At 46.2% G+C, this 23,779-nt stretch overlaps 1 protein-coding gene and 1 pseudogene across 2 annotated transcripts; both read right to left on the bottom strand.

Moving 5' to 3' along the window:
* Positions 1–170: 170 nt before the first annotated feature.
* CXXC1 (CXXC finger protein 1) lies at positions 171–5,926 on the bottom strand. Of its 2 annotated transcripts, XM_045459062.1 has the most exons (15): positions 5,596–5,926; positions 4,691–4,809; positions 4,490–4,590; positions 3,958–4,193; positions 3,660–3,866; positions 3,218–3,244; positions 2,895–3,140; positions 2,623–2,730; positions 2,267–2,451; positions 1,767–1,974; positions 1,577–1,687; positions 1,403–1,452; positions 1,168–1,264; positions 697–849; positions 171–613 (listed from the first exon to the last, which is right to left on the bottom strand). In XM_045459062.1, the coding sequence occupies exons 1-15, from the start codon at positions 5,596–5,598 to the stop codon at positions 467–469; spliced, it is 1,998 nt and encodes a 665-aa protein (XP_045315018.1). In that variant the 5' UTR covers positions 5,599–5,926; the 3' UTR covers positions 171–466. The 2 variants fall into 2 exon arrangements, with proteins under 2 accessions (XP_045315018.1, XP_045315019.1); XM_045459063.1 differs by lacking the exon at positions 3,218–3,244.
* Positions 5,927–18,813: 12,887 nt separating this feature from the next.
* LOC123587495 lies at positions 18,814–23,779 on the bottom strand (annotated as a pseudogene).

Here is a 23,779-nt window from a genome sequence, read left to right on the forward strand (position 1 = left end):
ATCCCCCACGCCCACGGGGGCTCCTGCAGAGCACAGAGTAAATGCCAACAGAGTACTCGAAGCTGTATACTGCAGCCCCTCCTGAGGTATAAGTGTGCCACAGCCCATCTACCCAAGGGCTTTGGAAATGCAGTCGCAGCTGGATAAAGTGTGGAAACCATCAGTAGTCATCTTAGTTCTTCAAAATTTTATTAACAAAACAAGGAAGGGGGGAGGCAAGAGTGAGCGGATTCCACAGTCCCGCCCAGGCACAGAGAATGGAGAAACAAAGGAACAGACAAGAACAGGAAAAAGTTCTGAGACCCCCTGGTAACAGCAGCCGGGCAGTCAAATGGTGGATCGGTACAGGGAGAAACTCAAGGACCGCAGGAGAAACATATGAAGGGCAGAACAGACAAATGGGGGATTCAGGGCAGCTCCCCAGCCTGGAATGCAGGGTGTGAGGACTTCTGCGCCATTGTGAGGCTCAGCGGTCAGCACTGGAGCGCAGGTCGGTAGTGAGTGGGTCATGCTGGATCGTTTGGTGCAGCATCAGGGCCAGTAATCCTGCCCGATTAGTCATGGCTGTGCGCACGTTGCGCTCCTGCTCAAACAGCTCGTCAAGCTTGTACCACTGACAGGAGAGCAGAAAAGAGCCATGAGAAGGAGCTCCAGAAGCCCCGCCTGACCCCAGCCACATCCAGCATCAAAACCTACCACGCGCACACGCTCCAAATCCACTTCAGCACGCCGCAACTTCTCCCAGCAGTAGTGGCGGTTACACTGGCGCTTGGGCAGGCGGCAGAAGTCACCTGTGAGCTCAAAGACATCACGTACAAGGGGGCACCCGCATACCTCATCAGCTGGCACCTGCAGCGAGATGGGGGGTCGGGGATGAATGGGGGTGGTGAGGCAGGAAAGAAGACAGGAATGGGAAGTGGTCGGGGAGGTAGGAAGGAAGGAATGGAAAGTTCAGGGAGAGAAGAGGAATGGAAAAGGGGAGGAACAGGAGATGACAGGAAAAAGGAAAGGAATGAAGGATGATGAGGCAGGCAAAGCAGGGGTCATGGAAGTGGTCAAGTAGGGAAAAGGTAAGGAAGGAGGGGAGAGGAGGGAGCAAGGGATGAATGTGGGCCAGTGAGGAGGAAGAAAGGACAGAAGGGCGGAGGAGTTGAGGGAAAACCTTACTTTGGGGTCCCGTGAGTGCTCAGGGCACAGCACCTGGAGCCGCTTACAGTATGTCTTGCTCTGAGGATTGTAGACATCACAGAAGAGTCGGGTGGCTCTGGGGGTTTGGAGTAAAGACAGGGTAGTGGAGGGAGACCCACCTGTTCTTGCCCGTGCCCGTATCCTGCCCCAACATGCCACTTCTGACCCCAGCCTCGACCTCCCTGCTCTAACTCCACGTAGCGCCCACACTCACCCCTCAATGCGTGTGGGGTACATGGACCCAAAGGACGTCTGGCTCTCATACTGGAGGGATGAGCACAAATGGAGGGAACTGTGGATGTGTGCTGCATCCCAAGACACCCCCCCAGACAACACGTCTCTCCCCCACGGACCCACTGATGATTCCCCCTCAGGCTGACACCCTGACCTTGGCGTAGCAGCGCTCCATGTGGCGCAAGGCAACACGTGGGTTGATGGGATGCCCGCAAGAGACACAGAAGATCTGCAGGTCCGTGTCGTCGCTGTCACCCTCATTGCTCTGTGTGGAGCGGAAAGAACGATGAGACCAGTCAGGACTAGGTACTGGGCCCCGCACTGCTGGGCCTGTGCCTGCTCACCTCCTCATCCTCACGGACAGCCTGCTGCTTGGCACGAAGAATGATGGCCTCAAGCTCATGGAATCGGCGCTCCATTTCCTGGAGGCGGGTGCGGGCACTCTGCTGTTCACGGCGAATACGTTCGAGCAGCTTCTTCCCGTGCTCCTCAGCAATGCAGGGACTCTGCTGCCACTGCTGGATGCGCTGGGGGAGGATCTCGTAGATGCGGCTGCAGGGAGGCAGTTGGTTGGGTGCAGGCAGGGAAAGTGGCAAGCAACAAAATAGGTGGGGCGGGGGGTGGATCCAAGAATGGTAGAACGGATGGGTGACCAAACAGCAAAAGGGTAAGTGACTGAGCAGTAGATAAAAAGGCAGATGAGCACCAGAATGGTAGATGGATGAGGGGTGGATTGGGGGGTGCTTCATGGACTGAACAGTGTGCAGGTGACTGACCGGAAGACATCTGGTCATGCCCGACCCTATACTCCCCGACTCCCTTGAACTATCCACGAATGACTCACTTGGCTGCCAGCTTCATGCCACAGTCATCTGAGCAATACTTGGAGCCAGGCTGGGCAGGGCGCACACAGCCAGGTCCCAGGCACTGCGGTAGCGACGCAGGGTCCTTGGCATCGGCACGTTCTGGGTGTTTCCATTTGTCCTTGTGCTTCTGCTTCTGCCGATGCCGCTTATATCTCTCTTCCTTCTGTGGGACAAAGCAGGTCAGGTCAGGGTGGAGTTGAAGTCAGCCCTGAATGCCTGCCTCCCCCTGTATTCCACCCCCTTCTGGCTCTTGCCCCATCCAGCCTCTGACCTTTGCCCCTCCCTCGCCTCCCTGCCCTCTGCTTTCCCACACCCACTTCACCCTTTCCGTCACCTTTTTCTCAGACTTCTTCTCCCGACGCTTTACATGCTTCACTTTCACTGCCCTTTTCCGCAGGGCAGGATCCAAGAATGGGGACTCCTCTGTGTCACTCATCCAGGGCTGCAAGTGAGGCATATGCTGACCCACCTGCCCCACTTGTGACTACCCCACCACCTACTCAGTTCCCAAATCAGCCTTCCATACTCTGCCTTCTCTCTCCTCATCATGGAAACTCAGCTTCTGTAACCTCCACCCTTCCACCATGGCACGCTCCACCTGCTCACCAGGCCATGGTCATCAAAGGCCCCTGCACAGAAGTCCTGGTACAGGTCAGGATCCAGTGGTAGGTCCTCGTCTGAGAGTGGCTCAGGTGTGGCCGTAGCCTCAGGTGGCTCCTTGACCGCTGATGATGCCACTGCCCCCTCGTCCTCACGGATGCGCCCCAGCTTCTGTGATGGCTGTGGCTGCTGCTGGGTGGGCAGTGGCCTGCGAGGCCTTGGCAGGGATTCTGAGGGCGTCACTGGCGAGAGCTGCAGGGCAGAATCTCAGGACTGGCCCTGACCGCCCTGCCCGCATGCCCCGCCCCGCCCTGGGGGGCTGGACTCACCGAGGAAGGGAAGTACTTGTACGATTCCTGTGCCGGCAGGAGGAAGGCCCAGGTCAGCCCCAAGTGGATGGAGGGTGGCCCTGCCCTAGCCCCTCCCACAAGAGCCTAGCCCCACCAACTAACCCTGCCTCGCCTCCCCAGAAACGCACCCACTACTCCTACTTCTCATCACTAGGACATGCTGAACCCTGCCCCACCTGGCCTGACATGCCTGACCACCTTGAAACATCTGGCTCTACTCTGCCCATCTGGGGTTGGAGGCGCCCCTGCTAGCCCTGCACACCTGATCACGCCCCATTCGTCTGGACAGGTCAGGCTCCTTCCCACCTGTCTATGTGCAGTAGGCCCCACCTCACCTGGCCCACCCCTCCTAGCCTCAATGAGCTCCTCCTGGACACACTGACGCCCCCACCTGGCCCTGCCCAGCTCTACCCATGCTCACCCGGGCCCGCAGCTGGCACTGACGCAGCCGGCACTTCTGCCGGATCTTGTTGGGGCCCCCAAACTTCTTCATGTCCCGACAGAAGTCACAGTGGCCACAGTCCTCAGTGCGCCGGCAGGCCTCGCACTCGCCACACATGCGGGCTGACCGTTTGATCTGCTGCTGCTGTTGCTGCTGCTGCTGCTGCTGCTGCTGCTGCTGGTGATGCTGGGGGAAGGGGCCCGGAACAGAAATCAGGAACCCAAGGAGGGCCTGACACGGGATCACCCTACCTATCCCAGCCGTGGCAGCCACTCACCTGGCTGGGTGTGGCCACCAAGGGCTGTGGAGAGGATTTGTGGGGCGAAGCAGAGCCCCGAGCAAGCATCGCCCCAACCCCTGTCCCTGACCCCGCCCGGCGCTGCAGATCTGGATCCGGGGCAGGCCTCTTGCGCCCTCCACCCTCATCCCGAGGCTCACTGCCGTCTCGCTCATTGCTGTCCCGCTCCCGTGACTTCTTGTGCCGATAACGGATTTCCAGCTTGGGGTCTTTCTCTGCGGGGCAGACAGTGGGACCAGGACAGGTTAACAATGAGGGATTTGGATGGTTCCAGAACTCTTTCTTCCTCTTCTGTCCCACTCACCTGCTCTGTCCCCCTACTCCAGGGCAGGCTAACCCCTCTGGTGGGACCCTGTGTTTGGGCTCACAGTGGAGTCTCCATTCCAACTCACCACAAACCAACAATCACCCACAGACACACGTCACTACTCCCTATGACCCACCCTCCCTTTATGGCTTCTCCCTCAAGGCAGGTGGACCTGCCTGCCCTGTCCAGGCACCCCCCCCTCACCTCGGCAATCCCGACAGTACCACTCCCGGATGGCCTTGGCCATCTTCTCCGTGATCCGGATGCAGTCCCCATGGAACCACTCATTGCAGTTGTCACACCCGCTGCAGAGGATGGGGTGAGTGGTGCAGATGTGAGGGGCCGGACCCATCAGCCTCACCCAACCTTGCAGGTGTCAGCCCCACCCGCCTCTCCCCGGCTCACATCATGAAGCAGTTGATATCTGGTTTGCGGCAGATGCAGTAGATGGGTGCATTCTCCCCATTCTCCGATTTGCTGTCCTCTCCAGCATCTGGAGGCTCTGGGTCTGAGCCATCACCCTCCTGTGGGACCACCCCCCCCATCATGGCTTCTTAGAGAACCCCTATCATGGTGCCTCATTCCTTGCTACAGCTCCATCGTGGCTCACCACAAACCCCAACATTCTGCCAATAAACTTTCTATCACAGTTCCTCATAGATCTTTGCATCACGGTCCCCACAAACTCCCATCACTCACCCCTAACACCCCAGTACCGTTCTTTCAGATCCCATCATTCTGTCTCAAACTTCCCATCACTAACACCCCATTACTCTATCCACACACTCATAACGGTTAGTTATAAACTACCGCGCATCACATATTGCCCCCATCTCTTCTCACAGACACCACGGGATATATTCTACACACTTCCCAACACCGTTTCCCATAGATCTCCCGTTATTAACCACACAGACAACCCCGCCCCCCATCACGGCTCCCCACGAACTCCTTGACACAGACTCATCACAGCTTATTACACACTGCCTGGTGCGGCTCTGCCCAATCTCCCATTCGGATTGCCACGGAACTATCTATCGAGAGACCCCCACCAAACTTCCATTACGAACCCCTAAAATGGCTCATCACAAAACTCCCAGATGGTTCACACATCAGAAAAATTTCAGAACCTCAGACTCCCAACGTTCTACCCACAGACCCCTGTTAAGGCTCACCACGGGCGCCCACCATACTGCCCAGACTCTTCCTACTGTTCACCACAGACTCTCTTGCCTCCTCTGCCCACGGACCCCGCCTCTACCAATCCCACTGACCTCTACTGCCGACCCCCTCCCGGGACTCGTACTCACCATCTCTCCGCTCTCGGCGCACCCCTCCGCTGCCCCCGCCAGCGACCCGCGAACCTGCTACACAGACCTCTCGCTGGCGTTCGCGGCCGTTGTAAAGGCGCCCACAACTACTTCCGCTTTGGTCGCGCCTCCCGGGCACCGTACTCTTATTGCGCAGGCCCAATGCGTCGGCTCCGCAGCAAACAAGTAGATCCGGCGCCTAGAGCCGCTACAAGTCTCTCAGACGCCACCATCTTGACTATTGACTACTGAGACCGTAAGGCGGCCGAATCCGTAAGTGCGGGAAACATGGCCGCACCTGCATCGCAGCTTTCCCGAGATCACCGCCACTCTGTCGGCCGAGTCCGTACGGCGACCACTTGTACGGACACAACGTTACAGGCAACATGGCCGCGCCTATGCTCCACTTCCACGCATATGCCGTCATCTTGGAATCTGATTCCGTAAGATGGCCGAGTCCGTACGTTTACAGGCAATACATGGCAGCGCCCTAATCGCGGCTTCCACAAGGTGCCGCCATTTTGACCATCGATTCCGTACGCCGGAGGCTTGTCCTGCTGAGAAGTTCACAGAAAAAGTGGCGGCTTCCGAAACACGACCTGTATCAAGTCACACTCATTCTTCTATTCAATCACTTTACCCTTTCACATGTATAAATGGGACGCCAGCAGACTGGGTGTCGTGCGCTGCGAAGGAAACCATTCCCCCTGTTATGTCTCCGACGTTTACCTTCCACCGCTCTTTCCCGCTCAGCCAGGCCTGGCACTGTTCAGCCCCTGGGCTCTTGCAGGAGTGCTCTCGCTTCTCAGAATTAGTCCCAAGCAACGGTGCAAGGCCATGAACGGTGGTGGACTGACCGACTCTGGTGAAAAGTGGCCTAACCAAAGTAGATTTTGAAATCCGAGACACTGGCTTCACCAAGTCTTCCCCGACTTGTGGATTTGACAGGTTCCTGGTGAGGTCCGCTTTGGTTCTCTTGTTTCATACACATTCAATTCTTTCCTATAAAATTAATTTTAACATTCTGTTTTAAATTAGATTAAGTACAAAAAAAAAATCTGGACAGATCGGAGAGCTAGGCGTCTCAGGGTAATGATCTAACTCTGGCAACCACGGAGGTCAAATGACATACAAAAGGTCAGTGCCCCCATCACCCCAAATCCCACGGGATACGCGAGTCGTGGTCATACTAAATGTCCACATGTCCACGTTCAAAGTCAGAACGACTTGATTCGGGTTGAAGAGAGGGGTCTGGGGAAAATGAAAATTTTCACTCTTTGCTGACATTTATTCTGGATTTCTTGGCTCTGGACGTAGCAACGTCTTTGCTACTGATGGTTGTCCTGTGTATGGTTCAGATACCTGGGGTTTTGTGTTATTTTTTCGCCTTTCCTAAACGTTTTTACTCGTTGTCCCCTCCACACCATCACAGACACCAAAGACACAGAAGCCGCAACATGGATTCTGTGACCCTCTCTTCCTAAAACAGGTTTTTAATCCACAAAATGGAACTTCAAATCCAGACTTGCCTCCTTTTTTAAATTAATTAATACTGAGTTATCTTAATTTGATTGTAATTTATTTTAATAAACAATTTAATTCATCAAATTAATTGTTCATTTAATGTATTAGTTTTAGTATAAATGAATATGTGTTGGTAAGGTATTCAGATAAATTTAGTTTAACATCAATTTATGAATTTCATATAATTCAATTTTAAGTTAATTACAATTTGATGTATGAAAATAAGTTTAAGGGAATATAGTTCAAGTATGACTTAAATGTAATTACTCAAATTTAACATTACTGACTTCTGATTTACTCAATTTAATTTGGTTCAAAATAATTTAATATTAATGCAATTTGTTCAAGTATCATTTAATTTCAATTTAATTTTTTTACTTTGATATTTTACGTTTTATTTAATATGATTTAATTTAATTCAATTTCCATTTAATTTAACACATTTAAATTTTAATTCAAATCCACCTAATTCATTACATTTCAATGTTACATAACTAAATTGAATGAATTAAATTTATATTCAATTACTATAATATTTAAGTATAATTTATTAAATTAAATATGATTTATTCGGTTAAGAAAAAACAGTGAGAAAACACAAATTGCTCACCTCATGAATGCAAAAAGAGCTATCAGTACAGATCTTACAGATATCAAAAAGAGAATATTATTCACACATTTATACCAACCTAATGCAATATATTTATTTGACTACTTAGATAAAATGAACAAATTCATTGAAAAAGACAACTTAGCAAAACTAACGCTTGAAGAAATAGAAATTTTGAATAGCCAAGCAGCTATTAGATTATTTGAATTTCTAATTAAAAAACTTTTCCACAAAGAAAACCCCAAACCCAAATAGCTTCACTAATAAATTCCATCAAATATTTAAGGAGGAAAAAAGACCAATCCTATACAAAATCTTTGAGATAATAGAGGAAGAAGGAATACTTCCCAGTTCATTTTCAGAATCATTTCCCTGATACCAGACTAGACAAAGACAAGAAAAGAAAATGACAGGCCAACCTACCCCACGAGCATAAATGCTACAAATTTTGAGAAACAGTCTCCAAAAGACTGCTTTTACTTTCGACATCACTATAGAATTTAGAGTTCTCCCAAACCATGCTTACTTCTGACACTAATTGCAAGTTCAGGGGTTCCCAACTAATTTGCTAGAAGGCCTCACAGAACTTACTGAAAATTGTATTCACAGGTATCACAGGGAGAGGATCAAAATCTGCCATAGAACAGGGTCTGGAAGCGTTCCAAATACAGACCTTTGAGTTATCCTGTCCCTTAGGAATCATAGACAGAGTTAGCTGCTCTCAGGAGCAATATGTGACAACACACATGGAGAATTGTCAACCAGAGAAGCTCACCTGACCCTTGCTGTCCAGAGTCGTTATTGGAGTTCCATTACTTATGCACTGTTGACTGCCCATGTGCCTGATCACAGTTTCTGTCCCCTCAAGAGGAGGAGATCATACCATGTGACTCAGAGTCCTCACCCTAAGTCACATTGTTAACTGTCCGTGACTAAAGGCCCTCAGGCAAAGACATTTCTGTCAGGAATGACATTAAAGGGCTTAGAGATTACCTTCCAGAAGCCAAGGAGAGTAAAAGACAGACTTGTCTTTAGGCAAAGTTAAATTTTTTTCTACATAGATGCAAAGTCATTAACAAAATATAAGCAATTGCATCTAGCCATTTATAAAAATGATAATACACCATGAAGAAGTGTATTTATGCCAGGAATGATCACCCAAATGCAAGACTGATTTAACGTTTGAAATATTGCAAGTGACTAGTTATACCATGACACTCTGTTTACCTTATACATCTCCATACAGGCCAAGTATGCAAAATTTAATTGCAGTCTGAGTCTCGGTGGAATGCCCTGGATTTCCCCAAAACCAAGGGAGAGAAGCAGCCTTATGAGAAATAGCCCGAAGGCCATTTCTCATCCATCTTCCCGGCTGCAGTTGACCACAAGACTTACCACTTCACCTCTCCTTTGGGAATGACTGCTGGTTATACAAGCACTTGACTCAAGTTTAGAGGTGATTTTTCAGCAGAAAAGTGACCACCACTGGTACTACCCATATGGCTCCTCTGATTTACTGTTTGTTTGTTTGTTTGTTTGTTTGTTTGTTTAATGGGACTAGGGATGCAGGAAACTGATACCATGATGACCTTGTAAAATAAACTGTCTGAATGTGTTTGAGCTTTTTGTCTCCTAATTAACTGAGTCTGTGGAAGAATGGCAAGCCATGCTGAACAGCTGTAGTAATGATACATGTAGCCTTATTAGCCACCACACTACTTAAGCTGAAGGACTGCTTGTCCACTTGATAGTTTAAGACAGTGAACATTAAAACTCCCTGGGATCCAGTAGCAAATGCTCTTGCCTAAGTGGTGGATGAGTAAGGGTCCCCCCATTGTCCAACCTGTTAATAGATGATAGATAACCCACTGGTTGGCAAGTCAAAGCCTCAGTGTCAGTGTCCCAAAGCATCATCACAGGCTGCCCACAGGACTGACTGATAAACCACCTCCCAAATTTAGGAGCCTATTTGCTAAGTTTTTTGGGTTTATGTGCTTATGCTGCATAATCACTCTGGCCATCAAGAAAAACTGTTCTTTCTTCCCCAGATAGAACGTGCCTTACAAGACAGGTGTTGCTGAATGCAATTGAGCTAGCCCTATGGTTGTCCTGGTTTTGCTTGAAAGGCTGTAAGCTACTCTATTACCTCTCTTAAACCTTACTGTCAGCTATAAATCAAAAACAGGCTGTTGGGGTGCCTGGTTGGCTCAGTTGGTTGAGTGTCCGACTTCAGCTCAGGTCACGATCTTGTGTTCTGGTCCATGGGCTTGAGCCCCACTTTGGGCTTTGTGCTGACAGCTCAGAGCCTGGAAACTGCTTCTGATTCTGTGTCTCCCTCTCTCTTTCTGCTCCCCCCGACCCCGCTCATGCTGTCTGTCTGTCTGTCTGTCTGTCTCTCTCTCTCTCTCAAAAATAAACATTTAAAAAAATTTTTTAAATTTAAAAAGCAGGTGCGATTACTGTGCTATGTGGGAAGAAGCCATTACACAGCCCCAGCCAATATTCCCCTTTCATGAACCTATGTTTATTTTGTTTGTTTGGTTGGTTGGCTGGTTTTGTTTTTGTTTTTAACTGACTCTTTGGGCTGCCACTTTTAGAGTATAACAGAATCCTAAGACCAAAAAGTTAAAAATTCCCATCTTAAAATACACTAATTACAATTGACCTTTGAACAACGTGGGGGTTAGGGGCACTGAGCACCATGCAGTTGAAAATTGACATAACTTTTGACCCTCCCAAAACTTAACTACTAAAAACCTACTATTGCCTGGAAGCCTTACTGATAACACGGTCTATTAACATGTATTTTGTGTGTTTATATGTATTATAAAGTCCTCACTTTTTTATTGTATTCTTACAGTAAAACTAGAGAAGAGAAAGAGAAACTAGAGAAGAGAAAATGTTATTAAGGAAATCATAAGTAAGAAAAACACATTTTCAGTACTCTACTGTATTTATTGAAAAAAAATCTGCATGTAAACTTAAACATGTGTTGTTCAGGGGTCAACTGTATAGTGTGGAGAAACTGCCTGTGTTTGTGCTAAAGTGTCTCCAGTTTTAACAACCATCGCTCTTACCCCATTGGTGCAACTATTAATAAGCTGAGAAGGGGGAGGGAGCCTTACTATTATGAAAAGGTTTTGTACTGGGATTCTTGCACAGAGAGTTGTGACACCGAGGCTTTTCTTTCCAGGAAGCAACTTTATTCCTGCCGGCACTGCTCACCTGGGTTCGTACTGAAGAATTGAGCCCTGAACGCACCACATGGTATAGTTTTTTGCATATTTTCCACTTTTTTGTCTCCCATAGATGGTAACATACAAACCTGTAGTCTGATTAAGTGGTCTTATGTTACAAGGTCATGAAGGATGTTGTCACGTACACTTATAACCAGGTTGCCTCGAGGGTTTTTGTTTTTTTTTTTTCCCCTAGGGACGGGACCCTACCACAGTTTGATTTTGCACCACCTGAAATAATCTCAGGAATCCCCAGGGATCCACAGACAACACTTTGAGAACTAATTTTCCATACCATAAAGATTACTATTGATCAAATACTGCTGAATATCGTTGATTGGTTAACATATATTATTCTCATTGCACTAACTAAACTGGAACCTCTTTGAAGTCAGGGACACAAGCTCTTTACTTTTGTTAGTATGTGGTTCACCATCTACCTGGTGCCTCATAGATAAATGTCAGTTAGTTAATACATAATCATGCTCATTAAGATCTTAAAAATAATCAGCAGTTACCTTTCTGTAAATGACTCAGGAAGAGAACACAAAAAGTTGCTAGATAGCCACAAAAATGTTCTGAAATGGGAGGAGAAATTATGTTTTAAATACACCAGTGGGTCAGCGAAGAAATACACCAGTGAAATCCTGTCAGAAGAGGCAGAGTAACTTTTCAAGGTCTTCCTATTTATTTATTTATTTACTTATTTTTTTGAGGAAGGGAGGGGCAGAGGGAGAGAGAGAATCCTAAACAGCTTCCACACCCACAGAGCTGGACACAGGGCTCAGTCTCAAGAACTGTAAGATCATGACATGAGCCGAATGAGATCAAGGAGATCAGGAGTTTGAAGCTCAACCAACTGAACCACCCAGGCCCCCTCAAGGTCTTTCTAATCTAGAGTTTTATTGTAGCAAAACACTGTAACTTAGTAAAGTCCTAAAACTTACAAGGAAAAGAAAGTATGATCTGTGATATTTTTCCTTCACTTTTCTTCTAATTGTAATACTAACACACTAAAGGAAAACTAGAAAATCTAGGAATACGTGAAACGAAACCCACCAATAATCCTACCGTTAAAGAGAAGCATTGTTAACTTGCTAATGTATTTCCATATGTACATATAGGTACATAAACATTAAGAAATAGATTTGGGCTTCTGTGGTATTTCTAGGCGTATATTTTAATGTTTTGATCTAATGTTTTTTGAGGAATACTTTTCCATGTCCATAAATATTTTTTAAAATAATTCTTAAACTAATTTCAATGCTTTTTTTTTAATCCCTGCAAGTTAGGATTGTTATCCCCACTTTATAGTGAAAGCAATTAAGACTTAGGGAGCCTAAGTCTCTTGCCAGGCCACACAGCCAGTAATAATAAATCTGATGTTATTAATAACACTCTTCCTGCTTTGAGCGCTGCTCGGCACAGACTAAGGGAAGCCCAGCATAGGAGCAGCTAAATGAAAAGCCTGATGGGGGAGCCACAGAATGCAGCAGGCTCTGAAAACTGAGGAACACAGTGGGCCTAAGTCAGAAAATGGATCAATAGTCCAGGTGATCAGACTCTAGGGATTAGGATCTTAGTCAGGACACAAGCAATGTGAAATGAAGAGGAGAAGTCTCTGGAGATCAACACACTTCATAGTCTGTTCCTGTCAGGGTCATCAAAAAAGACATGACTTAGAGAGGCACTAGATAAAACAATGCTTTACTCACATAGAGAAGGGACAAAGCAAGATCAGTTTCACCAGTGGGTATTGGTTCCTCATAGCCAGTGGGGCTCGTATTGCATCGTGTGGGAATATCTTTGTTTCTGACCCGATATATGCTCCTTTGTTGTGTGTAAGCATGTGCATCATATAGCACCTGGCCAATTCCACTACTATGTCCCACCAGGAATGGGGTCCTTCACCTGCTGCACAAGATGGGTGCTTGCAAACCATCACCCTGCTAAGGATAAACATATAGGTTTATCCTATATAAGGATAAACATATAGCATAACACTAGGAATGGAGTCACTGGGTCATATGGTAACCCTATGTTTGACTACTTGAAGAAATTGTTTTCCCAAGGGGCTTCACTGTTTTTTATTTCCACCAGTAGTGTGTGCAGATTCTAATGTCTCCAATTCCTCAATAACCCTTATGATCTGTCTTTTGGCTTATAGCCATGCTAGTGTGTGTGAAGTGGTATCACACTGTGGGTTTGATTTGCATTTCCCTAATGGCTAATGATATTGAGCCTATTTCCATGTGTATATTGGCCATTTTAATATTTTCTTTGGAGAAATATCACACCCTTTGCCTATTTTTCATTGTGTTAAATACTTGCCTGCAATAGTTCTATAAATATTCTAGATACATCCCTTATTAGATATGGGATTTGCAAACATTTTCTTCCATTCTGTCAATTAAGTCCTCACTTTCTATTTTTATTATTTTAAAAAAATTTTTTAATGTTTTATTTATTTCTGAGAGAGCAGGGAAGGGGCAGAGAGAGAGGGATACACAGAATCTGAAGCAGACTACAGGCTCTGAGCTATCAGCACAGAGCCCGATGCGGGGCTCAAACCCATGAACCATGAGATCATGACCTGAGCTGAAGTCGGACGCTCAGCCTACTGAGCCACCCAGGTGCCCCAAATCTTCACTTTCTTGATGGTGTTCTTTGAAGCACAAATGTTTTTAATCTTCAACCAACAAAACTAAAAGACAGCCTACTGAATGGAGAAGATATTTGCAATTGACATATCTAATAAAGGGTTAGTATCCAAAATATATAAAGAACTTACACAACTTAACACCAAAATAACAAATAGTCCAATTAAAAATGGGCAGAAGACATGAACAGACGTTTCTCCAAAGAAGACATACAAATGGTCAAGAAACACCTGAAAAGATTCTCAACATCATTCATCATCAGATAAATGCAGTCAAAACCCCAATATCATCTCACACCTGTCAGAATGGCTAAAATCAAAAACTCAAAAAACAACGAGTGTTGGCAAGGATATGGAGAAAAATGAACCAATGTGCTGCTGGTGGGAATGTGAACTGGTGTAACCACTGTGGAAGACAGTATAGAGGTTCCTCAAAAAAAATTAAAAATAGAACTACCCTATGATCCAGTAATCATACTACTGGGTATTTACTCAAAGAATATGGAAACACTAGTTTGAAGGGGTGTATGCTCTGCTATGTTTACTGCAGCATTATTTACAATAGTCAACTATGGAAGCAGCCCAAATGTCCATCAATAGATGAATGGATAAAGAAGATGGAGTTTATGTATATACAATGGAATATTATTCAGCCATAAAAAAGAATGAAATCTTGCTATTTGCAATGACGTAGATGGAGCTACAGAGTATAATGCTAAATGAAATAAGCCAGTCGAGAAAGACAAATACCATATGATTTCACTCGTGTGGAATTTAAGAAACAAAACAAATGAACAGAGGAAAAGAAAAAAGAGACAAACCAAAAAACAGACTCTTAACTGTAGAGAACAAACAGATAGTTAGCAGAGGGGAGGTGGGTGGAGGGATGGGAAAGGAAAAACAAAGTTTTTAATTTTTATGATATCTAGTTTATCTATTTTTTCTTTTGTTACTTGTGCTTTTGGTGTCATATCTAAAAAACTACTGCCTGATCCAAGGTTACAGAGATTCACACCTATGTTGTCTTCAAAAGGTTTTAGAGTTTAAGCTCTTTCATTTAGGTTTTTGGTCCATTCTGAGTTAAAAAATCCATTTTGAGTTTTCTATATGGTGTGAGGTAGGGGGTCCAACTTCATTCATATTTATATGGATATACAGTTGTCCCAGCAATGTTTGTTGACTATTCTTTCCTCAACGAATAGTTATGGCATCCTTGTCAGAAATCAATTGACAGAAACATGAGGGTTCATTTCTGGACTCTCGATTCTATTCTACTGATCTACACATCTATCCTTATGCCAGTACCATATTCTATATGTCTTGATGACTGTAGCTTTGTAGTAAGTTTTAAATTCAGGAAGTGTGAGTCTCTTTATTCTTTAAAGAATAAAGTATTTAAAATATTTAAATTATTGTTTAAAAATATTGTTTTTAGCTCTTCTGGATTCATTAAATTTTCCTAAAATTTTATGATCAGCTTGTCTAATTTTTCGAAGGGGTCAGCCTGGGATTTTGATAGGGGTTGTTTGAATCTGTAGATCAGTTTGGGAGTAGTACTGCCATAGTAGCAACATCAAGTCTTCCAATTTACACACATGAGCTGTCACCTTTTCCTCTTAACAGGAGCCCTGACTGCAGATCCAGTTGGGCTAGGCTGGGTCTAGGAATTGGGGGCAGCCTGGACAAGTTTCTAGAGTCTAGGGTGCAGGTCATTAACACCCTTTCCTCCCTTACTCCTACCACCTCCAAGTCCCCTCCCCTCCTACCTTTGAATTGCCACCATTACCACCACAATCAGTTGCAGGTATGAGGACTTTCACTTCCATGAAACCAGACGGTTAGTTGTCTCTAAGTTTCCGGGCCTCTGATACCAGCAGCTACCCCATAGAGGGACGATCCCACAAATCATAGTAACTAGTGAGGACTGCTTTAAGGTGTGGCATTCGGGTGGCCCCGGACTCCCCACTCCCTGAGGAGGATGGTTGTGAGTGTGTTTGCTCCTGCCAGACTGGGCAGTGTCACCATGGGAACCGAGGACGCCAAAACTAGCTATTTTCTCTTGACTCTGAGAAGCTGAGTGGCTGCGCTGTTCTCTCCTCCCAGGCCAGCCTCCCTGGATATTATACCCTTCTGCCCGGAAGGCCAACTAATTCCTAGTACATCTTTTCTTTGGAAAGGCTGAAGGTCTAAATACAACTCCAATTTATACAGTGAATTGTATGATAGGTATAAAGGTATGGCTCGCTCTCATCTGGCTCCAAGAGTGCATAGTTCGGCTCTTTTAGCAGTTCGGGAAGAGTTTTGTTATCTGGCTATTTACTGTACAGGCTGAAAATGGGGGTGAGAGGGCTAGAGTGTCCTCTCGGAAGAGGCTGGGGACAGCAGAGGTGATGGTGGCAGTCACGGTGCACCCGCCGTCCCACCCCCCCCCCACCCAGTCCCAGGGCAGCCGCCGCTCTGCCTGCCCTTTGCCTGGTCCCCTCCGCCGCCAGTGGGTGTTTTCCCCACGGTGGTATCCGCAGGAGGGGCCCCAACCAGAGACCATAGGTGTTCCAAGAGCGCCGCATCTGGCAAATGAACCGACCTGAAATCGAGTCCTGCGTGGGGTCGGTGGGCCTTTTCCGGGTCTGTCCAACCTCTGAACCTGCTTCTCCAAGGCTGGATTTCCATAATAAAAATCCCGCATCCCCAGGCGGTCGGGTGCACCCGGAGCTGGAGGGGCCTCAGCTCAGCGACAGGAAACCCAAGCTGTCCCCGAGGCTGGCACTGTCCCTGCAGACGCTGCCCACGGCCAGGGTGGCTCCCAGCAGAGCCAGGGTCACGGTGGGGGCTGCGCGCCTTCCTAGGCCATGGTCTGCAGCAGACCATCGGCAGGCTTTCTATGGAGAGTTTAGCTAAGCTACTCCAAGGTATTGCCATCCTCCCCCCCAACCCCCCCATCCATTCTGTTTGGCCAAGGGGCTTGCAAGGGCCTCGAACTGACACTAGCCCCCTCCTGCAAGCGCAGGCCCAAGATAGCAGCCACAGAGTCACAAGCAAAGGCAAATTCCAGATATGACTTCCCCAACAGCCCTTGTGGTCAACAATCTCACCTGCCTCCCCAAGCCTTATTCACTACTTAGATAAGACCTCCTGGGACTTACCAAAACCCCACTCTTTGGTTGGAATTGATCAGTTCAGCCTGGGAACCCCAAAGCACTTCACCCAGGGACCCTGATTAAAGGCATGTGGCCCAGGTCCCACCTCCCCATCTGCACTTTGCCTTGATCTCTCCACCCCTGGAGGAAAGCGGGGTACTTCCCTCAGGACCTGTGAGTAATAAACTTCTCTATTGCACTTTGTCTTGAGGTCTGTTGTTGAAATACGGTTGGGGAGCAGGGGGCTCACCTTCCAGCACCCTATGCTCCACTTAACAAATGTTAATTTTACCAAGTCCTAGCACAGTGGCATGAGATGGGAGCCCATGGCCAAGCCACTTTTAACCCCCTCAAGGACTCAACCCTCTGCCACCATGTGGTGAGAAGATCACAGAGACCAAACCCAGCCAGCTCGGGTCTGGGGACAGGTGGCACAAGAAGATCTCTGGATGGGAACCGGTTTGACCTCTTGGAGGCCAGGAAGTAGATCACGGACCTCAGGGGACTGTGACACAATGGGGAGCAAAACACGGAGAAAACCCGCCTCCTCATAGGCTGGCGTCTGCAGCCCTTCAGATTCCTGTTTCCTCTGGGATATGACTGCCCCAACCCCTGTCCTCCCTACTATGTGGGGGCCCTGAGTACTAGGATAGGAGGGGGGGAGTCCCTTCACGAAGTGGGACGCCTGCTGGAGCCTGCTCTGGATAACTGCTGTTCTCTGCCAGGCATCGCCTTTCATACCACAACCGAATTAAATTTCTCACTCTTTGCTGACTTGTTTTTTCTAGCACTGTGATATGACTTTCTCCCCCTGCGGTGTTTCCTGGCTTACTCCTCTTTCTTCTCCTGATGATTTAGGGAGATGAAACAAGCGCTCACTTTGGCAGGACATATACTAAAATAGGAAAATAAAGGTTTGCAGTTTTCAGAACGCTTATGGCAGGCTGCCATGTTATGTCTTTGTTTCGTGCTGTTTTAAAAACTGTTATTGTTCTAATAATCTTTTGATCTCAAGCAAAGCAGGGAATTCCGTGGAATGAAAACAAAGAACAAAAATAAAATCATTCTTGTGTGATTTCTTTGAAATAGTTTGGGATGGTTTTTACGTTTCTTTATATGGACTGCTATTGTGTGCATTTCAAAACACGAACGCAGCTATAAAATGTTTTGTTTGTTCTTAAATGTATTATTCGATGTCATCCTATACGAATTTACAATATACATGCTTATATTTGCTCATGATACAAAAGATTTCGAGGAATCTTCGTAATACTACAAAGAAGTGTAACAAATAGAAAGCTTACGTTTTCGTTTGAACCGATGTTTTCCTTCAATCAAACAAAAATAGAAGAGGGAAGTCACTGATTTTTTTTTTCTTTTGCTCTGCTGTTTCCTTTTCATGTTTAAAGTTAGCTTTCACTAAACACAGTATCACATTCACACATTCCCTGTTTCTTGGCACCACTGCCAGAGGAAGATAGCGATATTTACAACCATTATCAAAGTCAGAAAGCAGGGAGGTGGAGACAGCTGTTAACCAAAGCCTCTCAGAGCTCAGGCAGATTCTATTTCCTTCACTAATGACTATTACTATCCAGCCTGTGTTGCCATAAGGGTCCCACTGTAGCCCTTCTAGATTCCCTCTATTAAGAGAAACAGGCTTTTACTGGAGGCAGGTGTCCTGGTGAGGTAGGAAGTCCCAGTGCCGAGGAAACAGGAGCCTCTCCTCCACTTACTGGCTTCAGCACAGGAGGAGAATGGGAAAATGCCTGCGCCAAGAAGCTTCATTTTCACAGCTTTTTTTTTTTTTTTTTTTTTTTTTTTTAACTATAGTATCATTTTTGATGGAGGCAAAGGAGCCCTGGTGTTACTGGAAAAGACAAACTTCTTCAGCACAAGTTTTCACTGGTAGGATGGTGATGTTGGCCATGCATCTTCCTTCCATGTGTTAAGCTAGGAAACCCAAGAAGGCATAACCAGGACAGCTGACGCTGCAGACACACAGCTCCCGAGGACCTGTGATAGAACCTCATAGATATCACAGGATCATCATCAGTCTGAATCCAGGTCATTGGGGTTGTCAGAGCCAAACTCCTGCACATCTGAAGGATATTTGCTTCACACCTCTGGTCTGCCATTGCCTTTTTCCTTTTCCCTGAGGCTGTCCTATTCATCAGAGCCTCTGGAATCTTCATCTCTGGCACTGTTCGCCTCCTGTGGGCACCCACTGTGCCAGTTTTCCTCACTGTTCTCATCATTTTCATCTTCGTAAATGTCCTATGGTTGCTGGCCATCATGCACCAGCTCCCACTTCTGGCTGTTGTCCTGCACAGAGGAATTCCTCGCTCCATCCTGGAGTGGCCATCTCCAAGTGGTAACTGTCATACACAGTTATCCTTCTGTTCCTCCTGGTGCCCAGCTCTTGATCCATCTGTCCTTGGATACAGTCAACTGCTCACGGGTCAACTCTATGCAATTGCAGAGGATTACATCTGAGTCAGATGTTTTCCAGGAGCCATTGGAGATGACTCCCTACTTGTGGACCAGGTCAACAGCTGGAAGCATGCATCCTTAGCGGCTTCTGGGTTTCCCATGCATCATCAGACTCCAGGCCACTGGAGGGGATCTCTGGGATCAGTGTCTAGAGATCACCCGGCAGTGGCCTTCCAGCCAGATCTCCTGAGACAAAGCATAGAGGTTGTGCCGGATGTGCCCCTGGGTGCCCAGAATAGTGCAGGGTGGTTTACAGGAGTGGCTGGACTGGATGGCTCCTCTTGGGAGTGCACTGGGGCCACCACCCGCAAGATGTTATTCTCCACTGCTCTCTCCAGATCTTTGTGGGCATCTTTTGGGCCATTCCTGGACTGCAGGGTTCTAAGGTCTTCACAAGTAAAGACAAGAGCTTTGCAGGCTCCCCACTGCACTCTGGCTTCACACAGGGTACACTTGTCCTGTCTGCCTCCAGGGCAGCTGTCACCAAGCCTCTTATTGCTGTAGTATTTTAAGATTACACTTGACCCTTGAACAACGGGGATTTGAACTGCACCAGTCAGCCCACTTAAACACGATTAAAAATAAATACAATATACAATATAACATAGTATAGTATAAATACAGTATAGTATTTAGTCTTCCATATGATTTTCTTTTCCCTAACCTACTTTGTTATAAGAATACAATATGGAATACACATGACATACAAAATACATGTTAACCAACTGTTTATGTTATCCATAAGGCTTCTGGTCAATAACAGGCTATTGGTAGTTACGTTTTGGGGGAATCAAAACTTACATGTGGATTTTCGACTTCACACAGGATCGATGCTGCTAATCACCATGTTGTTCAAGAGTCAACCATTCTTACAACTCTTCCTTAACAAGGTAAGTGATTTTAATTTCAGCACTGAAGAGGCAGCTGCCTCAATCCATCAGGAGGAATCTTTGGGCCTGACCCGTACTTTTAGGGTGTTCGGAACATGTTAACAATTTCACTATTTGTCAGGGCAAGCAACACAAGTACCAGGTTAAAACCTGTGTGGGTTATGTAAAACAACACAAATAAGAACTGCAGACCTGCAAAGCTTTACCCAATGGCTGAGCAGAGCAGCCACCAGCCTGCGTATTACCTAAAAACTAGATCTAGTCCCTAACTACATGCTGAGATCCTGCAGACTCTTTGCTAGCTGGCTTTAGATATGTCCGCCTGTCCGGAAGTGGGAACAATGTAGGCGCTTCTTGCTAGGAGGGCAGTAGGAACTTGAGCTTTTCTTCTGGCCTTGGAGAGGAAAAAAGGGCCCCTGTAATCTGTTCTCTCCTTAATAAACTGAAATTTTAAAATAAGTCATTTTTCTTTCTTACTTATTTTTTAAATTTATTTATTTATTTATTTATTTATTTGGAGAGAGAGAGAGAGCACGAGCGGGAGGAGAGAGAGAGAGAGAGAGTGAGAATCTCAAGCAGGCTCCGAGCTCAGCACCTAGCTGGACAGGGGGCTGTATCCCACAGCCCTGGGATCATAACCTGAACCAAAATCAAATCAGTTGCTCAACCGACTGAGTCACCCCCGCGCCCCTCATTTGTTTTTCTTGTGATTAGGTTCACTCTCCCTTAGTTACGTCTGAAAATCATTGTCAGCATCTCTTGTCTAGTTTGTCAGCCCCACCTCTCTAGTTTCTGTATATCTGGGCCTTACAAGACCACATCTTTGTCTCACAGATGTCCCAGGGTCCTCTTTACTGACCACTTTCTGAGATGGCAGACAAACCCTGCCCAACTAGACCCCAACTCACATTTCATTTTCCTTGCTTTTTACCAACCCTCCCTACATATCAGTATATGAGCTGTACTCACACTGAAAGTAACACTGAAAATCCTTGTTGTGTCCCGAAAACTGCTGCACTATCCCAATGACAAACTAAATTAGCTTATTAATTTATTTAGAGAGAGAGAGAGAGAGAACACACAAGTGGGGGAGGGGCAGAGAGAAGGAGAGACAGAATCCCAAGCAGGCTCCATACCATCAGAACAGAGCCCAACGTGGGGCTCAAACCACGAGATCATGACCTGAGCTGAGATCAAGAGTCGGACACTTAATCGACTGCGCCACCCAAGCGCCCCTGTTTTTTTTTCGGTCCACTTATTTTAGTTTACATGAGATAAAATTCATTCCTTTCCTGTACAGTTCCATGAATTTTTACAAATGCACGGTAATATGTACACAGCCACCATAATCAAGATACAGAACTGTCTCATCACCTCCCAGAAATTTCCCTGGTGCTACCCCATTGTAGTCAACCTCTCCCCCCATCTTTACCACCTGGAAGGTGTGAGATCTGTTTTCTACTGCTATAATTTTGCCTTTTCCAAAATGTCATATAGAAGGAACCCTTTACTTAGGCCTCTTTCCCTTGGATGAATGTTTTGTGAAATTCCAAGTTGTTGCATTTATCAGTTGTTCTTCGTTTTAGTTGCGGTAGATTTGTATAGGTGTACCGTGTTTTATCTGTCTATTGAAAGGCCTTAGGTTTTGGTAGTTATGAATAAAGCCACTGCAAATATTTGCTTACAATTTTTTGTGTGTGAACATAAATTTTCATTTTTCTGGAGTAGATTCCTATGTGGGATTGCAGGGTGATATGATAAGAGTATGTTTAACTTTTTTAAACTGCCAAGCTTTTCCAAGGCAGCTGTACCAGTTTTACCAACAATGTATTTTATTTTATCTCCCTGTTTTTTTTAAAGAAGCAATTTTATTGAGGTAAAATTCACAAGTCACAGAATTTACCCATCTAAAATGTACAATTCAATGGTTTTTAGTATAATCACATAATTGTGCAAAGATTACCACAATCAGTTGAGGACATTTTCATCAGCTCAAAAAAGAAACTTTGTACCCATTAGTAGACACTCCTCATTTCTCCCCAACTTCTCCAGCCCCAGGCAGTCAAAATCGACTTTTTGTTTCTGTAGATTTGCTTAGACTAGACATTTCATATTTATGGAATCATATAATATTAGCATTTTGTGACTGGTTTCTTAGCATAATTTCAAGATTCATTCTTGTGATAGCATATATCAGTATTTCATTCCTTTTTATGGCCAAATAATATCCCAGTGTTTGGATATAACACATTTCATCCATCCATTTGTTGATGGACATTTGGGTTGGATTTCCACTTTTTTGGCAATTATGAATAATGCTTGTGAACATGCGTGGATGAACTTTTGCACGGACACGTGTTTTCATTACTATTGGGAATTACTACCTGGGAATGGAATCGCTGGATGATACGATAACTCTATATTTAACCATTCAATGAACTGCAAGGCTGTTTTCCAAAGCGGCTGCATCATTTTACATTCCCACCAGTAATGCCTGGGATAACTGTGACCACCTGGGTCTTCCGTTGCGCCACACACAATGCAGGGGCTAAGCCAGTGTCTCCGTGATTGCATAGGTGTGGATGGAGTAGCGTCTGGAGTATTGTACTGGCTAGGCAGAAACAAAGGAATATAGGGTGCTTACAGCAACAGTCTACAGCGGAATGCAGAACCTAGCGATATTCTATGGTGAGCAGCATTCTCTTGGTCTTCTATACAACTGCAGTCCTTCCAGCCCTCCATCCTTCCTCCAGTGTCCAGGTCTGCAGGGTGGGTTCAGCCAGGCCGCTAGCAGGTCACATAAAGCGGTGGTGGACAGCCGGGAGAAGACTGAGAGACAAAGGCATGACTCCCACAGCTCCATCAGATTCCATAGCCCATGCTCCACAAGATGAAAAACTAGTTCCATATCTCAAGCTGGTTAATGGCCAGCTCTGTGCCCAGATCATCTGCTTCCCAGCCCTGTGTCTCCTTTGGGCATACACACCCCATCACAAGGCGACAGCCTTCCCGGGTGTCAATGTCATGGAGACTGAAGGGCCTTCAAGACCACAAATGATGGTTTTCCAGAGAGATCATTTATATATTAAAGCTGACTCATGGGGGTTATTTCTTGGTGGTGGGTTAAGTGGTGAACTCATCTGTCAAATCTTACTAGCTGCTCCTATGGCATCAACTGCTGGACAAGAGGGGTAGTTGCTGAGGCTAGTGAGGTAGGCAGGAGCCAGGTCAACAGTAGAATTTTGTGTCATTCCAAGGAACCTGGGCTTTCCTTTGAAGATGACAGCCACGAAGGCACCTTTGTCCGGGAAGCATGGAGTCCTGCCACAATCACCCGGCTCACCCCCTGACCATATGTCTCAAACCATTCCTAATCTGGTTCCCCTCCTGAGAGCTGGACTCTAAATTTGACCCTATTTTTCTAAGCAATAACAAATCTGATTGTGATGATTCATAAGGCAATGTTGCCAATTCCAAATCTGTCCTGAACATATGTGGGGCAGTCCAGGTGAAAGGGCAGGATAGCTAATGGGCCAGATAATCCACACATTCTGTTCTGGGGGTGAAATAGTTTTGCAATAGAATTTACAGGTATAGTGGATGCTGTATTGCGCCCTGTTGCCATTGAGAGACAT

This window comes from Leopardus geoffroyi, chromosome D3, assembly GCF_018350155.1.
Source record: "Leopardus geoffroyi isolate Oge1 chromosome D3, O.geoffroyi_Oge1_pat1.0, whole genome shotgun sequence".
NCBI classification, from domain to species: domain Eukaryota; kingdom Metazoa; phylum Chordata; class Mammalia; order Carnivora; family Felidae; genus Leopardus; species Leopardus geoffroyi.